At 41.0% G+C, this 17,006-nt stretch overlaps 3 protein-coding genes across 7 annotated transcripts in view; 1 reads left to right on the top strand and 2 right to left on the bottom strand.

Moving 5' to 3' along the window:
* Positions 1–17,006, bottom strand: part of LOC105027450 (zinc finger protein OZF-like) — a 541,343-nt gene that overhangs the window by 350,849 nt on the left and 173,488 nt on the right. The window lies entirely within an intron of this gene.
* Positions 1–17,006, top strand: part of LOC105027448 (zinc finger protein 501-like) — a 164,401-nt gene that overhangs the window by 31,127 nt on the left and 116,268 nt on the right. The gene's annotated exons all lie outside the window — the stretch shown is intronic.
* On the bottom strand, positions 2,830–10,035 carry LOC109614775 (zinc finger protein 502-like). 3 transcript variants are annotated; one of them, XM_029116017.2, is made up of 3 exons: positions 9,954–10,035; positions 7,566–7,764; positions 2,830–4,781 (listed from the first exon to the last, which is right to left on the bottom strand). In XM_029116017.2, exons 1-3 carry the CDS (start codon positions 9,954–9,956, stop codon positions 3,766–3,768), a joined length of 1,218 nt encoding a protein of 405 aa, XP_028971850.2. In that variant the 5' UTR covers positions 9,957–10,035; the 3' UTR covers positions 2,830–3,765. The 3 variants fall into 3 exon arrangements, with proteins under 3 accessions (XP_028971850.2, XP_034144497.1, XP_034144498.1); XM_034288606.1 differs by lacking the exon at positions 7,566–7,764 and having other exon boundaries at positions 9,954–10,016; XM_034288607.1 differs by lacking the exons at positions 7,566–7,764; positions 9,954–10,035 and adding an exon at positions 4,899–5,283.

Genomic DNA, 17,006 nt, shown 5'->3' with positions numbered 1-17,006 from the left:
GCTAGCTAATAGTTATACATTAATGAAAACAATGACTCCAATCACTCCATGGCTGGTTCCACTATGCTATGTGAACTACGCTCAATAAATAGAGAGGAATGTGTTCACTGTCAGTGCAGTTCATCCATCGCAATAAACCATAATAAACCAACAGTTTTTCTTTAGGCTAACTATGACGTAGCTACTGAGGCTTAGCCAGCAAAGTTTTAGTCTATCCTGAAAAAATCCCAATGCCGAATTTGTTTTGTATCTGGCGGGGATCAAACGGCAGTTGCCTACATGGCAGTCCGCGTATCTAACCACTATGCTGTTTAACAATGGGTAGTCAGTCAGTCACTCACTCATTAAGAGCTCCTCTTGGCTAGCTCCCCTGAAACATTTTATGTAAAAACTAAAGCAGTTGTTATTATTAAATCTTTATTTCAACAAAGAACACAGACTGAGACCAATGTCTCTTTTACAGCTGGGCCCTGCATGTACATGTTTACACATTTAAGGTTCAATTATTAAAACAAAACAGACAAAAACACAGAACAGACAAAACAACACTCACAGATAACACAATTCAAAATACATTGCATAAAACACTGGTGTCATTCCCTAGTGGATGTTGAGCCTGGTGAGGTCTGAGCTGTCCCTGAGGTGTACTCAAAAGCAAACAACAAATTCATGAAACACCCCTGAAAATACAAATCATGTAATACTCAAGCTTTACATACAAGTCATGACTGACGTACCACTCTGGAGGATTCTGTACAAAGAATACCCTAACCCAGGGACCTACAGACATGCACAAAGCCAATGAATACCCTAACCCAGGGACCTACAGACATGCACAAAGCCAAAGAATACCCTAACCCAGGGACCTACAGACATGCACAAAGCCAAAGAATACCCTAACCCAGGGACCTACAGACATGCACAAAGCCAAAGAATACCCTAACCCAGGGACCTACAGACATGCACAAAGAATACCCTAACCCAGGGACCTACAGACATGCACAAAGCCAAAGAATACCCTAACCCAGGGACCTACAGACATGCACAAAGAATACCCTAACCCAGGGACCTACAGACATGCACAAAGAATACCCTAACCCAGGGACCTACAGACATGCACAAAGCCAAAGAATACACTAACCCAGGGACCTACAGACATGCACAAAGCCAAAGAATACACTAACCCAGGGACCTACAGACATGCACAAACCCATTCAACATCAATGTTTTAAGTCTTACACTTTTGTCAGTACACAAAATCAAAAACAATTACAGGCAGCAAAAAATTTTAATCATATGAACGATCACAGTTACAAGAAACAGAAACAAAGATCCTCCAGAAAGTGTTAAAATGGGAAAGTTTCCCAGATATAAAGTTTGATCAGCAGACCATTTCATTGGAACCAATTGGTTGTAGTTTGTACTGGAACCATAGTCAAAAGGTAATTGATTCTGGGTAGAATAGACATTTATAGATATTTTTATTGTTGCAACTCTGCCAATGATGGTGAGTTAGTCCATCAGAACAGGTCATCTGTTTTCTATAAGTGGAATAAAATTAAGATGGAATAAATCTGACAGATTTGTGAAAATTTCCAATTTGTCCAGTTTTTTGAGTAGTCAGAAATGTCAGAAGAAAAATGTATGACCTTAATGACTTCTTGTATTGACTCAATGGGATTTTGAAACTGCAGTAATACACTCACCTAAAGGATTATTAGGAACACCATACTAATACTGTGTTTGACCCCCTTTCGCCTTCAAAACTGCCTTAATTCTACGTGGAATTGATTCAACAAGGTGCTGAAAGCATTCTTTAGAAATGTTGGCCCATATTGATAGGATAGCATCTTGCAGTTGATGGATGTGGGATGCACATCCGGGGCACGAAGTTCCCGTTCCACCACATCCCAAAGATGCTCTATTGGGTTGAGATCTGGTGACTGTGGGGGCCATTTCAGTACAGTGAACTCATTGTCATGTTCAAGAAACCAATTTGAAATGATTTGAGCTTTGTGACATGGTGCATTATCCTGCTGGAAGTAGCCATCAGAGGATGGGTACATGGTGGTCATAAAGGGATGGACATGGTCAGAAACAATGCTCAGGTAGGCCGTGGCATTTAAACAATGCCCAATTGGCACTAAGGGGCCTAAAGTGTGCCAAGAAAACATCGCCTGCACAGTGGTAACAAGGCATGATGGATCCATATTCTCATTCTGTTTACGCCAAATTGTGACTCTACCATCTGAATGTCTCAACAGAAATCGAGACTCATCAGACCAGGCAACATTCTTTCAGTCTTCAACTGTCCAATTTTGGTGAGCTCGTGCAAATTGTAGCCTCTTTTTCCTATTTGTAGTGGAGATGAGTGGTACCCGGTGGGGTCTTCTGCTGTTGTAGCCCATCCGCCTCAAGGTTGTGCGTGTTGTGGCTTCACAAATGCTTTGCTGCATACCTAGGTTGTAACGAGTGGTTATTTCAGTCAAAGTTGCTCTTCTATCAGCTTGAATCAGTCGGCCCATTCTCCTCTGACCTCTAGCATCAACAAGGCATTTTCACCCACAGGACTGCGGCATACTGGATGTTTTTCCCTTTTCACACCATTCTTTGTAAACCCTAGAAATGTTTGTGCGTGAAAATCACAGTAACTGAGCAGATTGTGAAATACTCAGACCGGCCCGTCTGGCACCAACAACCATGCCACGCTCAAAATTGCTTAAATCACCTTTCTTTCCCATTCTGACATTCAGTTTGGAGTTCAGGAGATTGTCTTGACCAGGACCACACCCCTAAATGCATTGAAGCAACTGCCATGTGATTGGTTGATTAGATAATTGCATTAATGAGAAATTGAACAGGTGTTCCTAATAATCCTTTAGGTGAGTGTATATTGTCTGCATATAGCCTAATCCTACGGTTTGCGCTGAGTGTTTAGATTAAGGAAATATCATAGAGCAAAAGGAAATTATCATTAAAAAAATAATGTATAGTAAATACATGTTATAAGCAGGAAAAACATCATTTTGCATAATCTCAGATTTTTATTTTGTTAGGGGGGGCAGTATCTACTTTCACTAATAACTTATATATATATGAATATAGATTAAGACAAAAGTTCTTGATTCCTGTAATCAATCAAACTGGCATTTGCACACTTACAGGTATTCAATCGGCCCCATCCAAAGCTAGACTTTTGGTATCACTTATCAGGCATTTATTGACATCCAGCAAACATTTAGAGTTAAATTATACATAACCGTATATTCAGAAAACACTATTATTCATTTCCTGAATTTAAGTAGATTAGTTTAGCATACATGTCTTACAGTTGATCTGGATAGTTTATTAACTGTATAGGGAATAACCTTAATCAGGACACAGAAATACAGTTCTAGTCAGGACATAAGGAGTCTAATAATGCAATTAATAGACAGGACATGAAAACCATTAAAAAGATACCATCAAATGACACACGCCAAAACCATTTGCACCAGTAACAACTATAACAACAGAAATAGAGATTATCTTCAGTGTCTCTCTGCCGGTAACATTTGAATGAATCATCTTCCCACAGAGAAAGATTAAGTATCCTAGCCACTGAAATTCAACACTACGCTTTGTTTCTAGGGGTTTAAGGCCGGGTGTCTCTGTAAAAGCACTTTGTGACAACTGCTGTTGTAAAAGGGCTTTATAAATACATTTGATTGATTGAAAATGTTATTGAAGTATTCTATTCTGTGTATTCACTGATGAATCATATTATTATTCTCCAAAATGTTTCTGGTGATGTTTTTTGAGGGAACTTAGATGACTGAAACGCTTATCACAGTCAGAACAGGAGTAGGGTTTCTCTCCTGTATGTATTTGCTGGTGACGTTTTAGGCCATTTGCCCTAGAAAAAGTCTTTCCACAGTCAGAACAGAAGTAAGGCTTCACTCCTGTGTGCACCCTTTGGTGAACAGAACGTTCACATGACCTCATAAAACTCTTCCCACAGTCAGAACATGAGTAAGGTTTCTCTCCAGTATGTATGCGCTGGTGACATTTTAGGCCTTCCGCCTGAGAAAAATTCTTTCCACAGTCAGAACAGAAGTAAGGCTTCACTCCTGTGTGCACTCTCTGATGTAGAGCAAGTGCACCTGATCTCAAGAAACACTTCCCACAGTCAGAACAGGAGTAAGGCTTCTCACCTCTGTGCACTCTTCGGTGAACAGAACGTTCACATGACCTCATAAAACTCTTCCCGCAGGTAGAACAGGAATAAGGTTTCTCTCCAGTATGTACATGCTGGTGAGCTTTTAAGCTTTCAAACTGAGCGTAACTCTTCCCACACTCCGAACAGGAATAAGGCTTCTCTCCTGTGTGAACTTTCTGATGGCGAGCAAGTCCTGAGGATTTAGTGAAACTCTTCCCACAGTCAGAACAGGAGTAAGGCTTCTCTCCAGTATGTATTCGCTTATGAGTTGTAAGATGAATTAACCGAGAGAAACTCTTTCCACAGCCAGAACAGGAATAAGGCTTCTCTCCAGTATGCATTCGCTGGTGAAGTTTTAGGCTACTTGACTGAGAAAAATTCTTCCCACAGTCTGTACAGTGGTAAGGCTTCTCTCCCGTGTGCACTCTCTGATGTAGAGTAAGTGCATATGATCTCAGGAAGCACTTACCACATTCAGAACAGGAATAAGGCATCTCTCCTGTGTGCACTTTCTGATGTTGAGCAAGTCCAGATGATTCAGTGAAACTCTTCCCACAGTATGAACAGGAGTAAGGAATCCCATCTGTGTGACAGACATTAGAAATGTTAGTTATCACCAGACTTAACGACATGTACGCATTCCGTTACCTAATTTAAAACATCGCTACTCTATTCATCTGGATCGTGGATGAATTCCTACCATCTCAGATGGTCCCAGATCTGAAAATCTTCAGTATACTGCTGTTAAAAAACAAAGTGGTCAGCTCACGCTGTGGAGGGAAAATCTTCCTGTGCACAGGAAGTGATGCAGTGTCAATTTATTTTAATCATGTATCAAAAAAAGAGCTGAGGCTAAAAAATAACTGACCAGTCTAATTTTGTGGATCAAGAAGCAAGACGAGCGAGACACACTTGCTAGACAATTTTTGAAAAAATGTAAGTTCAGAATGTAACAGTTTCTGAGAAAATACATTTTAGATCAAAAGAATGCGATTCTGTTAAGAGAGAAAGACGGACATCATTCGTCAACACGAGTAAACATGGTGCAGCAACCTATCCACAATGGATGAAACTCAAGAAGCTAAATGCATTACACTGTTACATTTTCAAAACATAGCATAGCATAGCATAGCATCATCTTCCGCTTATCCGGGGCCGGGTCGCGGGGGCAGCAGTCTAAGCAGGGATGCCCAGACTTCCCTCTCCCCAGACACTTCCTCCAGCTCTTCCGGGGGGACACCGAGGCGTTCCCAGGCCAGCCGGGAGACATAGTCCCTCCAGCGTGTCCTAGGTCTTCCCCGGGGTCTCTTCCCGGTGGGACGGGACCGGAACACCTTCCCAGGAAGGCGTTCCGGAGGCATCCGAAACAGATGCCCAAGCCACCTCAGCTGACCCCTCTCGATGTGGAGGAGCAGCGGCTCTACTCTGAGCTCCTCCCGGGTGACCAAGCTTCTCACCCTATCTCTAAGGGATCGCCCAGCCACCCTGCGGAGAAAGCTCATTTCGGCCGCCTGTATCCGGGATCTTGTCCTTTCGGTCATGACCCAAAGCTCATGACCATAGGTGAGAGTAGGAACGTAGATTGACCGGTAAATCGAGAGCTTCGCCTTGCGGCTCAGCTCTTTCTTCACCACGACAGACCGATACATCGACTGCATTACTGCAGAAGCTGCACCGATCCGTCTGTCAATCTCCCGTTCCATCCTTCCCTCACTCGTGAACAGGACCCCTAGATACTTAAACTCCTCCACTTGAGGCAGGCACTCTCCACCAACCCGAAGTGGGCAAGCCACCCTTTTCCGACTGAGAACCATGGCCTCGGATTTGGAGGTACTGATTTTCATCCCCACCGCTTCACACTCGGCTGCAAACCGTCCAAGTGCATGCTGAAGGTCCTGGTTTGAAGGGGCCAACACGACAACATCATCCGCAAAGAGCAGAGACGAAATCGTGTGGTCCCCAAACCTGACACCCTCCGGCCCCTGGCTGAGCCTAGAAATTCTGTCCATAAAAATTACGAACAGAACCGGTGACAAAGGGCAGCCCTGCCGGAGTCCAACATGCACAGGGAACAAGTCTGACTTACTGCCGGCAATGCGGACCAAGCTCCTGCTTCGGTCGTACAGGGACCTGACAGCCCTTAGCAAAGGACCCAGGACCCCATATTCCCGAAGCACTCTCCACAGGATGCCGCGAGGGACACAGTCGAATGCCTTCTCCAAATCCACAAAACACATGTGGACTGGTTGGGCAAACTCCCATGAACCCTCCATCACCCTGTAGAGGGTATAGAGCTGGTCCAGTGTTCCACGGCCTGGACGAAAACCACACTGTTCCTCCTGAATCTGAGGTTCTACTATCGGCCGTATTCTCCTCTCCAGAACCCTGGCATAGACTTTCCCGGGGAGGCTGAGAAGTGTGATCCCCCTATAGTTGGAACACACCCTCCGGTCCCCCTTCTTAAAAAGAGGGACCACCACCCCGGTCTGCCATCCCAGAGGCACTGTCCCCAACTGCCACGCGATGTTGCACAGGCGTGTCAGCCAAGACAGCCCCACAACATCCAGAGACTTGAGGTACTTAGGGCGGATCTCATCCACCCCCGGTGCCTTGCCACCGAGGAGTTTCTTAACCACCTCGGTGACTTCAGCCCGGGTGATGGACGAGTCCACCTCTGAGCCCTCATCCTCTGCTTCCTCAATGGAAGACGTGACGGCGGGATTGAGGAGATCCTCGAAGTACTCCTTCCACCGCCCGACGACATTTTCAAAACAAATTAATAAAAAAAAGCTAAACCAATCCATAAATAACAATGAGCCCTGACCACTACTGGCAACTACGTTCAGTGTCAACTTAGAGAAGTGCCTTCTTCTAACCACTGGAAAGCATCCGGCAGGGTAATGAACATAATAATAGTTCAACAGAGTGGCTGCAGGGGTGTTGTGGCTGGGGAGGGTGGACGGTCGTTTCCGGAACTGACATTCAGTCCGATGGTTGCGAGTTCGATTCCATCAAACTCAAGCAAACCTTATTCCTAACCCTAACGCTAGTACCGTCATGATTAATCTCAGCTGTTAACCATTAATGGTATTTGTAACAAGGCGGCTTCCATTTTCAAGACCAACATGACAAAAATTTTCAGGAGCAACGTAATCATGATTCATTAAGGACCAATAGCAGCGGTGGAATGATGATAACAAACGCAATTTCTCAGAGTGATGTTCTGAACATAAACGCAGTTTACAAACCAGTTGTATATGAACATAATTCCTGAGAATTATACTTGTAAAAACAGGTTGCATGAAATAGCATACACCACTTTCATGATGAAACAAAAAAATTACGTTCTTGATAAACTACTTCTTACCCTGATTAATTAAATCCCCAACCTCCTCCTCTTTAGTAACATTCAGTCCCAGTGTTTGACTGCAGTCTTCCTGCTTCACTGATGTCATCTCTGAATCCACCAATGAACACTGAGCTTTATTGTCACAATCAGAATCCAGTGACTCTTGTTTGGGTTCAGTGTGGAAGGAGAGCAGCAGGCTGGGTTTGTCCTCAATCTGCTAAAATAAAGACCAAACCATGTTTGATGGGAAGAAAAAACAACTAAAGAAAAATTACAAACTCAATCACTTTGGCTAGCCACAACCAAATAAACAACAATATTTCAGAGTAGGGGTTGACAAATTTAGATTTTTCCTTTCAGTTGAAACTGATATTTTAGTTTTCTGTTTGGAATTGGACTGTATTAATACTAGAGCCACTCTGCTGCATGCTACAGGATACCTAGCTAGCTATGTCAACATATACAAGTAAGCAGGTTAATTCATATAGCACTATTTATACATTTAATTAATTCAAAAATGTAATTAATTCAATGTGCATTACAAAGATTTACTGTAAAATACTGTAGAGTAAAAACATATACTAGAATAAAAACCTAAAAGTACAACCACATTTCCAAAAAAGTTGGAATGCTGTGTAAAATATACAGAAACACTGAATGCAATGAATGTGCAAAATCATTTAAACCCTATACTCAATATAAAGACCCATATGTGACCCATACATCCATGGATCTAAGAGCCCTAGTCGTTTTATAATCTTTAAAAATATCGGAAATATATTCAGGGCCTAAAGGATTCAGTTATTTATAGACTAAAAGCACCTCACATGCATTATGAAAGGTTAGGGTGACATCCAGAAACTGTTGATGATCCTTTGATCTCTCAACTTAGGAGAAACTCAAGAGTTACAAGGAGTGGTATAGCTTGGCGAGATCTCATGGAATATTTTTCAATATAATCTGGTCTAAAGTAATGGCGCACTGATGTTAATTCATATATTCACTGTATAACCAACAAAGTATTTACACACAGAATATTCAGTTAGAAGTTTAAGCTGAGAGACTCGTGTAATGCCATTCAAAACAGGCCATAATGTTGCTATACTGCAGAACAGAGAAAAGAGAAGGCCAAGGCCAAAAAGAGAGAAACGGGTAAGGAGAGGGAGCTAGACGCCAGACTCTGTAGGATGAACCTTATGAACCCATGTAAATAAGAATCTGCCATGTAACAGTGTACAGAACGTAAGTAAATGGGGTCTCTGAGTTCGAGAGCTCAGACTATGTTTATGTTTGGAACTGCGCCACTGTAGATTTCAGGCCGATGGAGAGATAAGGAAAGAACCTTGAGTGAGGAATGTGTACCAAATTATGTGGGAATTAAGAAACAGTGCTAGCATGACAGAGAGTAACCATTTGCTGAAAGATTGGTGGACAAATACATGTTTATGTAACTGTATATAAAACTCAAAGGCGGCCGCCTTCCCAAAATCAAACACCACCTCTGTGTCGGCATGGTAAAAATAACTTAGCGCTCATATGCAAGCCACAAATGAAAGAAGCTTAGATGAAGGACAAACCGTTCAAGGGAGAGGAATGTAAAATTAATCGGACATCCTACAAGCGAAATGCTGCAGGGAACGTGACCGTAGGATAAAACCTTTTTCATATTGGCTGTGTTGCCAGATTTACCCCACAATTGGACTATTTTTAATAGCCTTGATTTAGCGTTTGCGCCCGTACCTTACTGCAGCTACAGCTAAGACACTGAACAAGTGTTTTGTCTAACTACTGTTACAGCTTTTCTCATGACCTGGATCTCTTCGTTGCAGTTTTGTAATAACTGTATATCGACTTACATATTATGAAGAACATTAGGGACCGGTTTAGATCATTGTCCCCTAAATGGTAAGCCGTAGTTTTAAAGAAAGAGAAAAAACAAGCCATATTTTAGTTTTTTTTTTCGTGTGTCAGATGTCTTTTTACTGAACTGCTATTTAAAATATTCATTTAAATAAATTTTCCTCTACATTGTCATCTACAGCCTTTACATAGAAAAATTCCGATTAGTTTTGCAACACCTGGTGCCCCATTGGTCCCCAATGGATAAATACTTAACGTATCCTAAAATGATTGTCATAAAATGATATTAAAGCAGTAAACGGAGAGACCTTTTTCGTGCCATTTTGAGGAAATACATTTTTTTTAGCTTTAGGCATGTCTCGAGAGGCCCAGTGAAGGTTCGAATCAACTCATTTTCTATGGCCTCGAGCCAATGTCCCAGCCCCATCAGTGTTCTTTTACGGTTTTACAGCGGTGGGTGAATTTTCATGCGTTCTATCCGCATACGTTCAAACCGTGCGTGTAAAAGTGAACAAAGTCAGAATTAATAGTTGTTTAATCCCTTACCATTTCAACGATGTTCGGTTCGTATTTCACAAAACGTACCGGATATCTTGAAAACTACACAAGGTGTTACACTGCATCAGCAGCTTCTTCTCGCTATTTGTTTTATTCTTTAATGTTTTACGTCGGTTTGCAACCAACAATCGTGCATTACCGTCACCTACTGTTCTGGAGTGTGAACCGGAAATGGAAAACTATATTCTATTTGTTAGTCCTGTTTCCTTTGAAAACCTTAATACATGTGAACTTTATTTCTAACATTTTACAGTAACTCTCCAAGTAACATTATTTGAACCCACTGACTTCTCATACTCTCTCTCAACTTCACCCTTTCTCCTTCATATTTCAGACACTAACAGTACATGCTCCATATATTGAATACTATCCCAAAATTCAGATCTACCTGTCAAATGTTAAACATCATAATATGAACATACTTATTAAGCCATATACTTATTGACCCACTCTTAACAGAGTAGAAATTATTTCTTCCTGCAAACCCTCTCCGTCCCAACGTGTCCCTGAATGTTGTACGAGTGTCTTCCTTTCACCTCTGTGACCCATGATGCCTGCCACTTCGTCATCTTAGACCAAATCATTGTTTTAGCCTCTCCTTTACTCATCGGAACCATGGCCTCAATATCTCCCTATCTTCTGGCTTGCCTAGCCAACACGTACACATTCTCATTCCCCTCGACCCCCAAATGAGCTGGAACCCACATAAACTTTACCCTCATCCCAATTTTGCACACCCATGAATGGAGCTGCAGAACCTCCTACGAAATGTCCTGCCTTGTCCTTGATTTGAAGGACTGGAAAACTCTTTAACACAGCATTTGAATCAGAGCAAATTATTACTCTTTCCAGCCTCACTTCCTCCACGCAATGCAACGCCTACAAAATACTCAACAATTCCACTGTAAATACTGAAATCCTCTCATGAACCATAACACCCCACGTTGGTACATTAAATGGCAAACCCTGAATGTCCAGTTAGTGGATCCATTGATCATTCAGTATATATTTGCAGATGATCACTTTACACTGAATTCAACCTGCTACAAACTTTGATTTATTGATTCACCACTCTATCTCTACCTTCCCTGTTAAACATTTCCAAATCCACACTTGGCTGTTCAAGCTGCCAAGGTGAACTTACTGCAGGGGGACTGTGGGACTGAAAACCTTTTCCCACAGCCCCATCTCCTTTCCTAAAGCATTACCCACCCATTCAAAACTCACCCTTGTAATCCGAGCATGCGCCGACCATGCCGTCAGAACCTTCCTTGTGGGGGGAGACCTTACATGACCCTGTAGATTTGCCCAATAGTTGGCTGCCAGCTGTTCCCTTCTTAACTTCAGGGGCATCTCACCCACCTCCACCAGCAATGCCACACCCCACTACATATTCGAAGCACTTGTGTTTGCACATCTAGTCTGGCCAGTGAAGTCACTGTAGACCTAGCTGCTACCTCATAAACTATACTTCCATAATCCTAAACCGACCTAATCAGTGCTATATATATATATATACACCCTTCAGTGCTCCCCTGCTCACCCCCGATTCCACTCCTACCAAACAACTCATCACATTTAATACCTTGTTACATTTTGATACAACTCTCGATGTGAACTGCTCAGGTCAACCTAGAATCGAGAACCACTCCCAAAAATCTAAAGGACTCTATCTTCTCCAAGTCATGCCCATATAATTTTAGATTGACCTCTTACCCCACCTTTTTCCTTGTCAAGAGACTGTACAGCTCTGGAAAAAATTAAGAAAAAATTAAGAGACTTAGCAAGATAGATCTACACTATCTAGCTAAATTATTTTGACATTATGTATCTTATGTAACCTTACCAGTAGAAAGGTAGCCAAATCTGCATCACTGTTCATAATTTTTTTTTTAACTTCAGCTGTCACCATCTAATAAATGCCAAATCCAGATGTACCCTTGTTTTACCCTGGTGCTTTGTCTTGTCATTATGCTTCTGTATATTTTATTTTAGTTAGTGTCAGTGTGGATAGTGTCAGTGGGGTTAGTGTCAGTGGGGATAGTGTCAGTGGGGTTAGTGTCAGTGGGGATAGTGTCAGTGGGGTTAGTGTCAGTGGGGTTAGTGTCAGTGGGGATAGTGTCAGTGGGGATAGTGTCAGTGGGGTTAGTGTCAGTGGAGTTAGTGTCAGTGGGGTTAGTGTCAGTGGGGATAGTGTCAGTGGGGTTAGTGTCAGTGGGGCTAGTGTCAGTGGGGTTAGTGTCAGTGGGGATAGTGTCAGTGGGGATAGTGTCAGTGGGGTTAGTGTCAGGGGGGATAGTGTGAGTGTGTGTTGTTAAAGATGTGACGCAACACAACGGTTAACATGCCCCGTCCCAACTTTTATTGAAATGTGTTGCTGGCATCTAATTTAAAATGGGCATGAAACAATAACATTTCTCAGTTTCAGCATTTGATATGTTGTCTTTGTACTACATATACAGTGGGTATAGAAAAGAATCACCCCACTTTAAAATAATCACATTTTGTTGCTTTTCAGCCTGAAATGAAAACGGACAAAAACAATTTTTGTTTTATTCATCTGTATTTACTCAGTGCAACTTATAACATCCAAGTGAAAGATATAACACCAACATGTCATAAAAAAATAAAAAAACAATCACTGAGTTGGAAAAAGGATCACCCCCTTGTGTCAGTATTTTGTTGAACCCCTTTTGCTTTAATTACAGCCTTTAGTCTGTTGGGATATGTCTCTACTAACTTTGCACATCTAGACGTTGCAATATTTGACCACTCTTCTTTGCAGAACTGCTCAAGTTCAGTTAAATTTGATGGTGACTGTTTGTGGACTGCTGTCTTCAAGTCATTCCACAGATTTTCAATGGGGTTTAAGTCCGGGCTAAATCTGTGTTAGTGAGCACTTCTCCTTTGCCGAGATAATCCATCCACCTCACAGGTGTGGCATAGATGCTGATTAGACAGCATGATTATTGAACAGGTGTATCTTAGGCGGGCCACAATAAAAGCCCACTCAAAAATGTTTCACTGTATTGTGAACAATATTTGAGAGAAATAGGCCTTTTGTGTACATAGAGAAAGACTAAGATCTTTGAGTTCACCTCATGATAAATAAGGGCAAAAACAAAAGTGTTGCGTTTATAATTTTGTTCTGTGTATTAAATATAGCGATAAATGATTTGCACATCATTGCATTCTGTTTTTATTAGCATTTCACGCAGCGTCCCAGCTTTTAGAAACGGGCTAGTATTTATAATTGCATAGTTATCTTATTGTTTTGCTCATAACAAATGTATGATGTTTTTAATCCTGTCTCTTCCCACACATTTGAGTTCCCTCAGCTCCCAATAAATAGGGCTCCCCCACCTCCAAATGTGACCACAGACCTTATGCACAATAAACCACATACTACACACATAAACTGAATCTACAATACCTAAGCCACTTATTTATACTATATCCAGTCTATAGTGTTATTCTCCTAAAAACGCAAATATAAAGTTACAAAACTCATGACCAGAGGGTTTATTTAATATTTTCTTCACATTAAAATCTCTACACACCCTTTTGCACTCCTCTCTCTCCAGGTTATATTTTCTACATGAAAACATGCTGAACTGACTCCCTAGCCTGGCATAAACCTTTTTTATTGAAGATAAATGCATTTATTGAAGACTCCCTAGCCTGGCATAAAGTTTTTTATTAAAGATGAATGCATTTATTGAAGACTCACTAGCCTGACATAAACCTTTTTTATTGAAAATGAATGCATTTATTGAAGACTCCTGTTCTAATGTACATTTGAGAAATGTCTGCTTTTCTATTACCTGGTACGTAACTCTGGTGTTTGATTGTGACACACGTCTGTATAATATCACTGGGTCTTTTGACCATTTGTTCATCTGCCTAAACCAATAAGGGTATCTGTCCTCTGTTCCTTAGGAATGTGGCCCTTGGGGGAAGTAGGGGCAATTGGCCTCTTTAGGTAAACACATAGGGCAGGAAGGATAAGGTGGGGGGACAGCCCACCCTTTGGGTAAAACCTGTGTGACATAGGACAGCTGGGCAGTAAATTACCACACTCCTTTTAACTGTAATAAATACTGACTGCTCATGTATTTACCTCAGAGATTCCTCAGATGATTATTCTGTAAGCTTTTGACCCATCTCTCTATTTGAAAATAAACTGTTAATTGTGCCAAGAGAATTTTGTCTCTGTACTTACTCCTTTAAGAGTTCCTATCGATGGAACTACCATCACATTCCGTAGCCTGGTATAAAAATTTTTTTATTGGAGATAAATACATTTGAGGTTATAAAATACATAAACATGTTGACAACACATTGTTAAGGTGCAATAAAACACCATAACCATCAAAGTAGAACAAAAAAAATGGATAATTTGCAATTATCTCCACAGTTGAACCAGATAAATTAATGAAACAGAGACAAAGGTCAAAGAAGAAGGTTAATATGGAAATCAAACACCTCAATGGGTTAAATCAAGTGAAAGCTGAACAAATCTCCTTTACATTCATACATAGAGTTTTAATGCATGTATATTGCTAGTTTAAGGGCAAATTCACTATATGACAACTACTTGCTGTACTAACTACTAGCACTGACACATTAGTGCCATAAAAACACAAAGATCTCCTTACCACAATCTTGAACAAAATAATTCCACCGTAAAATCTGCTTCCTCTGTATTGGTGTGTCCATGAAAAAGCTCCACAATTCACAGGAGGCCTGGTTCCGGACCCACTGAGCCTGTGCCCCAGAACAGCCTTATCGCTGTCACAACTGTGACTGATTTAGAGTCCAACATGGAGTGTAACACTGAGACTGAATGCCTGAACACCACATTTATATTTATTATTTATTCTGCCAAATAAAATGTTAAACATCATAAAGCTGCTATAAGGGTCTCAAGATGTTCAATTAACCTCCAGAGATCCTACAGAATATCACAAGCTATTGTCAGATCCTAATCTAGAACCTCTACTAATGTTAGTACAATAACCTGGATCTTAGTTCCATTATTCCACAAAACTGGGCCCTCATTTTATCCAACTAACCAGATGCAAAAATCCTCAGTTAGCCTATCTTAGAATCTTAGATGAAACAACATGCATAAAGGATGAAATAGAAAACATGTTTGAATAATACCTTTTATTCCAACGTTTAACATTTGGTCAAACATTTCAATGAACAGGTAGTTACAGGTTTTTAAAATCAAATATCTTGATGAGTCTACATATATTTATACAGACATGGCCCAAAGTATTGTTACCCTTCTGCTTTTTTCCAAAAACTTCATTTTCTATGCAGACAGTAGAAATTGGCAAAAGTATTTGATATCCACCATTCTTTATTTCACATGTACTAGAACAGAAACTTTGCTTTTGATTCATGATGAACATATAACTGTAAAACAAATGAAAATGGCATGGACCAAAATATTGGGACCCTTAACCTAATATTTCATTGCAGAGCCTTTGCAGACAATAGCTGTAATCAAGTGCTTTCTGTAGCTCTGAATGAGATTTCTATACTTCGAGTTCTGGATTCTGGACTCACAAAACAAAATGTCCACTTCGGCACGGTCCAATGTGGTTTGTTCCGGGTCACCATCACAGGTCAAAGCACCCAGCGCCAGAGGCAGCAGGCAACTTCAAAACATCAGAGATATTGTTATTTGCCAAAATCCTCTACTTTTGTTTTGTCTGTCCAAAGGACATTCTCCCAGAAGGACTCTTGCTTGTCCACATGCATTTTGGAAAACTCCAGTCTGACTTTTCTGTGTTTCACTCTTGGAAGTGGGGTCTTCTACCATGGAACCATTTTCATTCACACCTTGAACTTGAATGTCGGCTTGGATCTGTTTTGAAGTTTCCCATGGTTATTTCTCCACCATTCAAATAATCCTACTTTTCATTCCTGGGTCAATACTCCTTTTGCGGCCAAGTCCAGGGATGTTGGCTTCAGTCCCTTAGGCCCTTAAACCTCTTTATAATATTGTCAATAGTGCTCACAGGAACATCAGGCTCTTTAGAGATGGTTTTGTAGCCTCTATGTTGACCATGCATGGCAATTACCTTCTTTCTAACCTCCTCAGACAACTCCCATGGTTTTTCTTCTCTTTTTCATGTTCAGTGTGATACACACACTGACACAATACAGCAGAATGAGTACTTTACCCCATTTAAACTGGCTGAATTAGTTATTATAAGATTGAAGACACCTGTGATAGTAATTAAAACAGAATGGTCTGCTTGAGGCATCAGTCAAGTTCATATAAGGGTATCAATAATTTTGTCCAGTCCATTTTAGAATGTCTTTGTGGAATAAGTAAGAATTCTGTTCTTTTCACAGCTTGTTTATTCACTGCAAAGGCATGCATTGGTGACAAAAGAGCTTTTAATGTCAACACTTTTCTGGGTGAATGGTGCATTATTTGAATGAAATGCAAAGGTACCAATATTTTTGGCCATGTCTGTATATAGGATGTTTCTGATGTCTTTTCGTTAAATCTACCAATACACGGTTATTTGTCTAATACCAGCATATGAGAAGCACTTTAATAACCAGAAAACAGATCTTACCTCAAAACGATATAGCTTGGTCTTTCACCCCTCAAGGTAAAACTGTAAACTATAGAAAGACTATCAGTAAAGACACTAGTTGTTCCTAATAAAGACCTACTTCATGAGAGATCATAAAAAGTGGGAGCTTTTTCACGGCATGGTACCAGCTCGACTTGGCTCTACACGTCTCGCCTTTTTTGCTTTTCCACTGGCCAAAAGTTAGGATAGTACCTGGTATACCAAATATATTTTTGGTAGCGAGCTGAGGCGATACCAAAAGGTGAAGTGAAAACACGGAAGACTTCTGATTGGATAAGAGTGACTCAAAGCCAGCAGAAAAGCAAAACAAGTTGTTCTGCTGTTAGTCGTCCAGTGTCGTAGAATGGCGCGTCTTTTTGCAGGTCTGTCCCAAGAGTCCTTGCCCGTGTTAATTTCAGTGTCAACGCATAGGATCAGA

This window comes from Esox lucius, chromosome 20, assembly GCF_011004845.1.
Source record: "Esox lucius isolate fEsoLuc1 chromosome 20, fEsoLuc1.pri, whole genome shotgun sequence".
NCBI classification, from domain to species: domain Eukaryota; kingdom Metazoa; phylum Chordata; class Actinopteri; order Esociformes; family Esocidae; genus Esox; species Esox lucius.
Note: the sequence above shows the minus strand (reverse complement) of the source record. Positions and strands in the feature narration are given on the sequence as shown.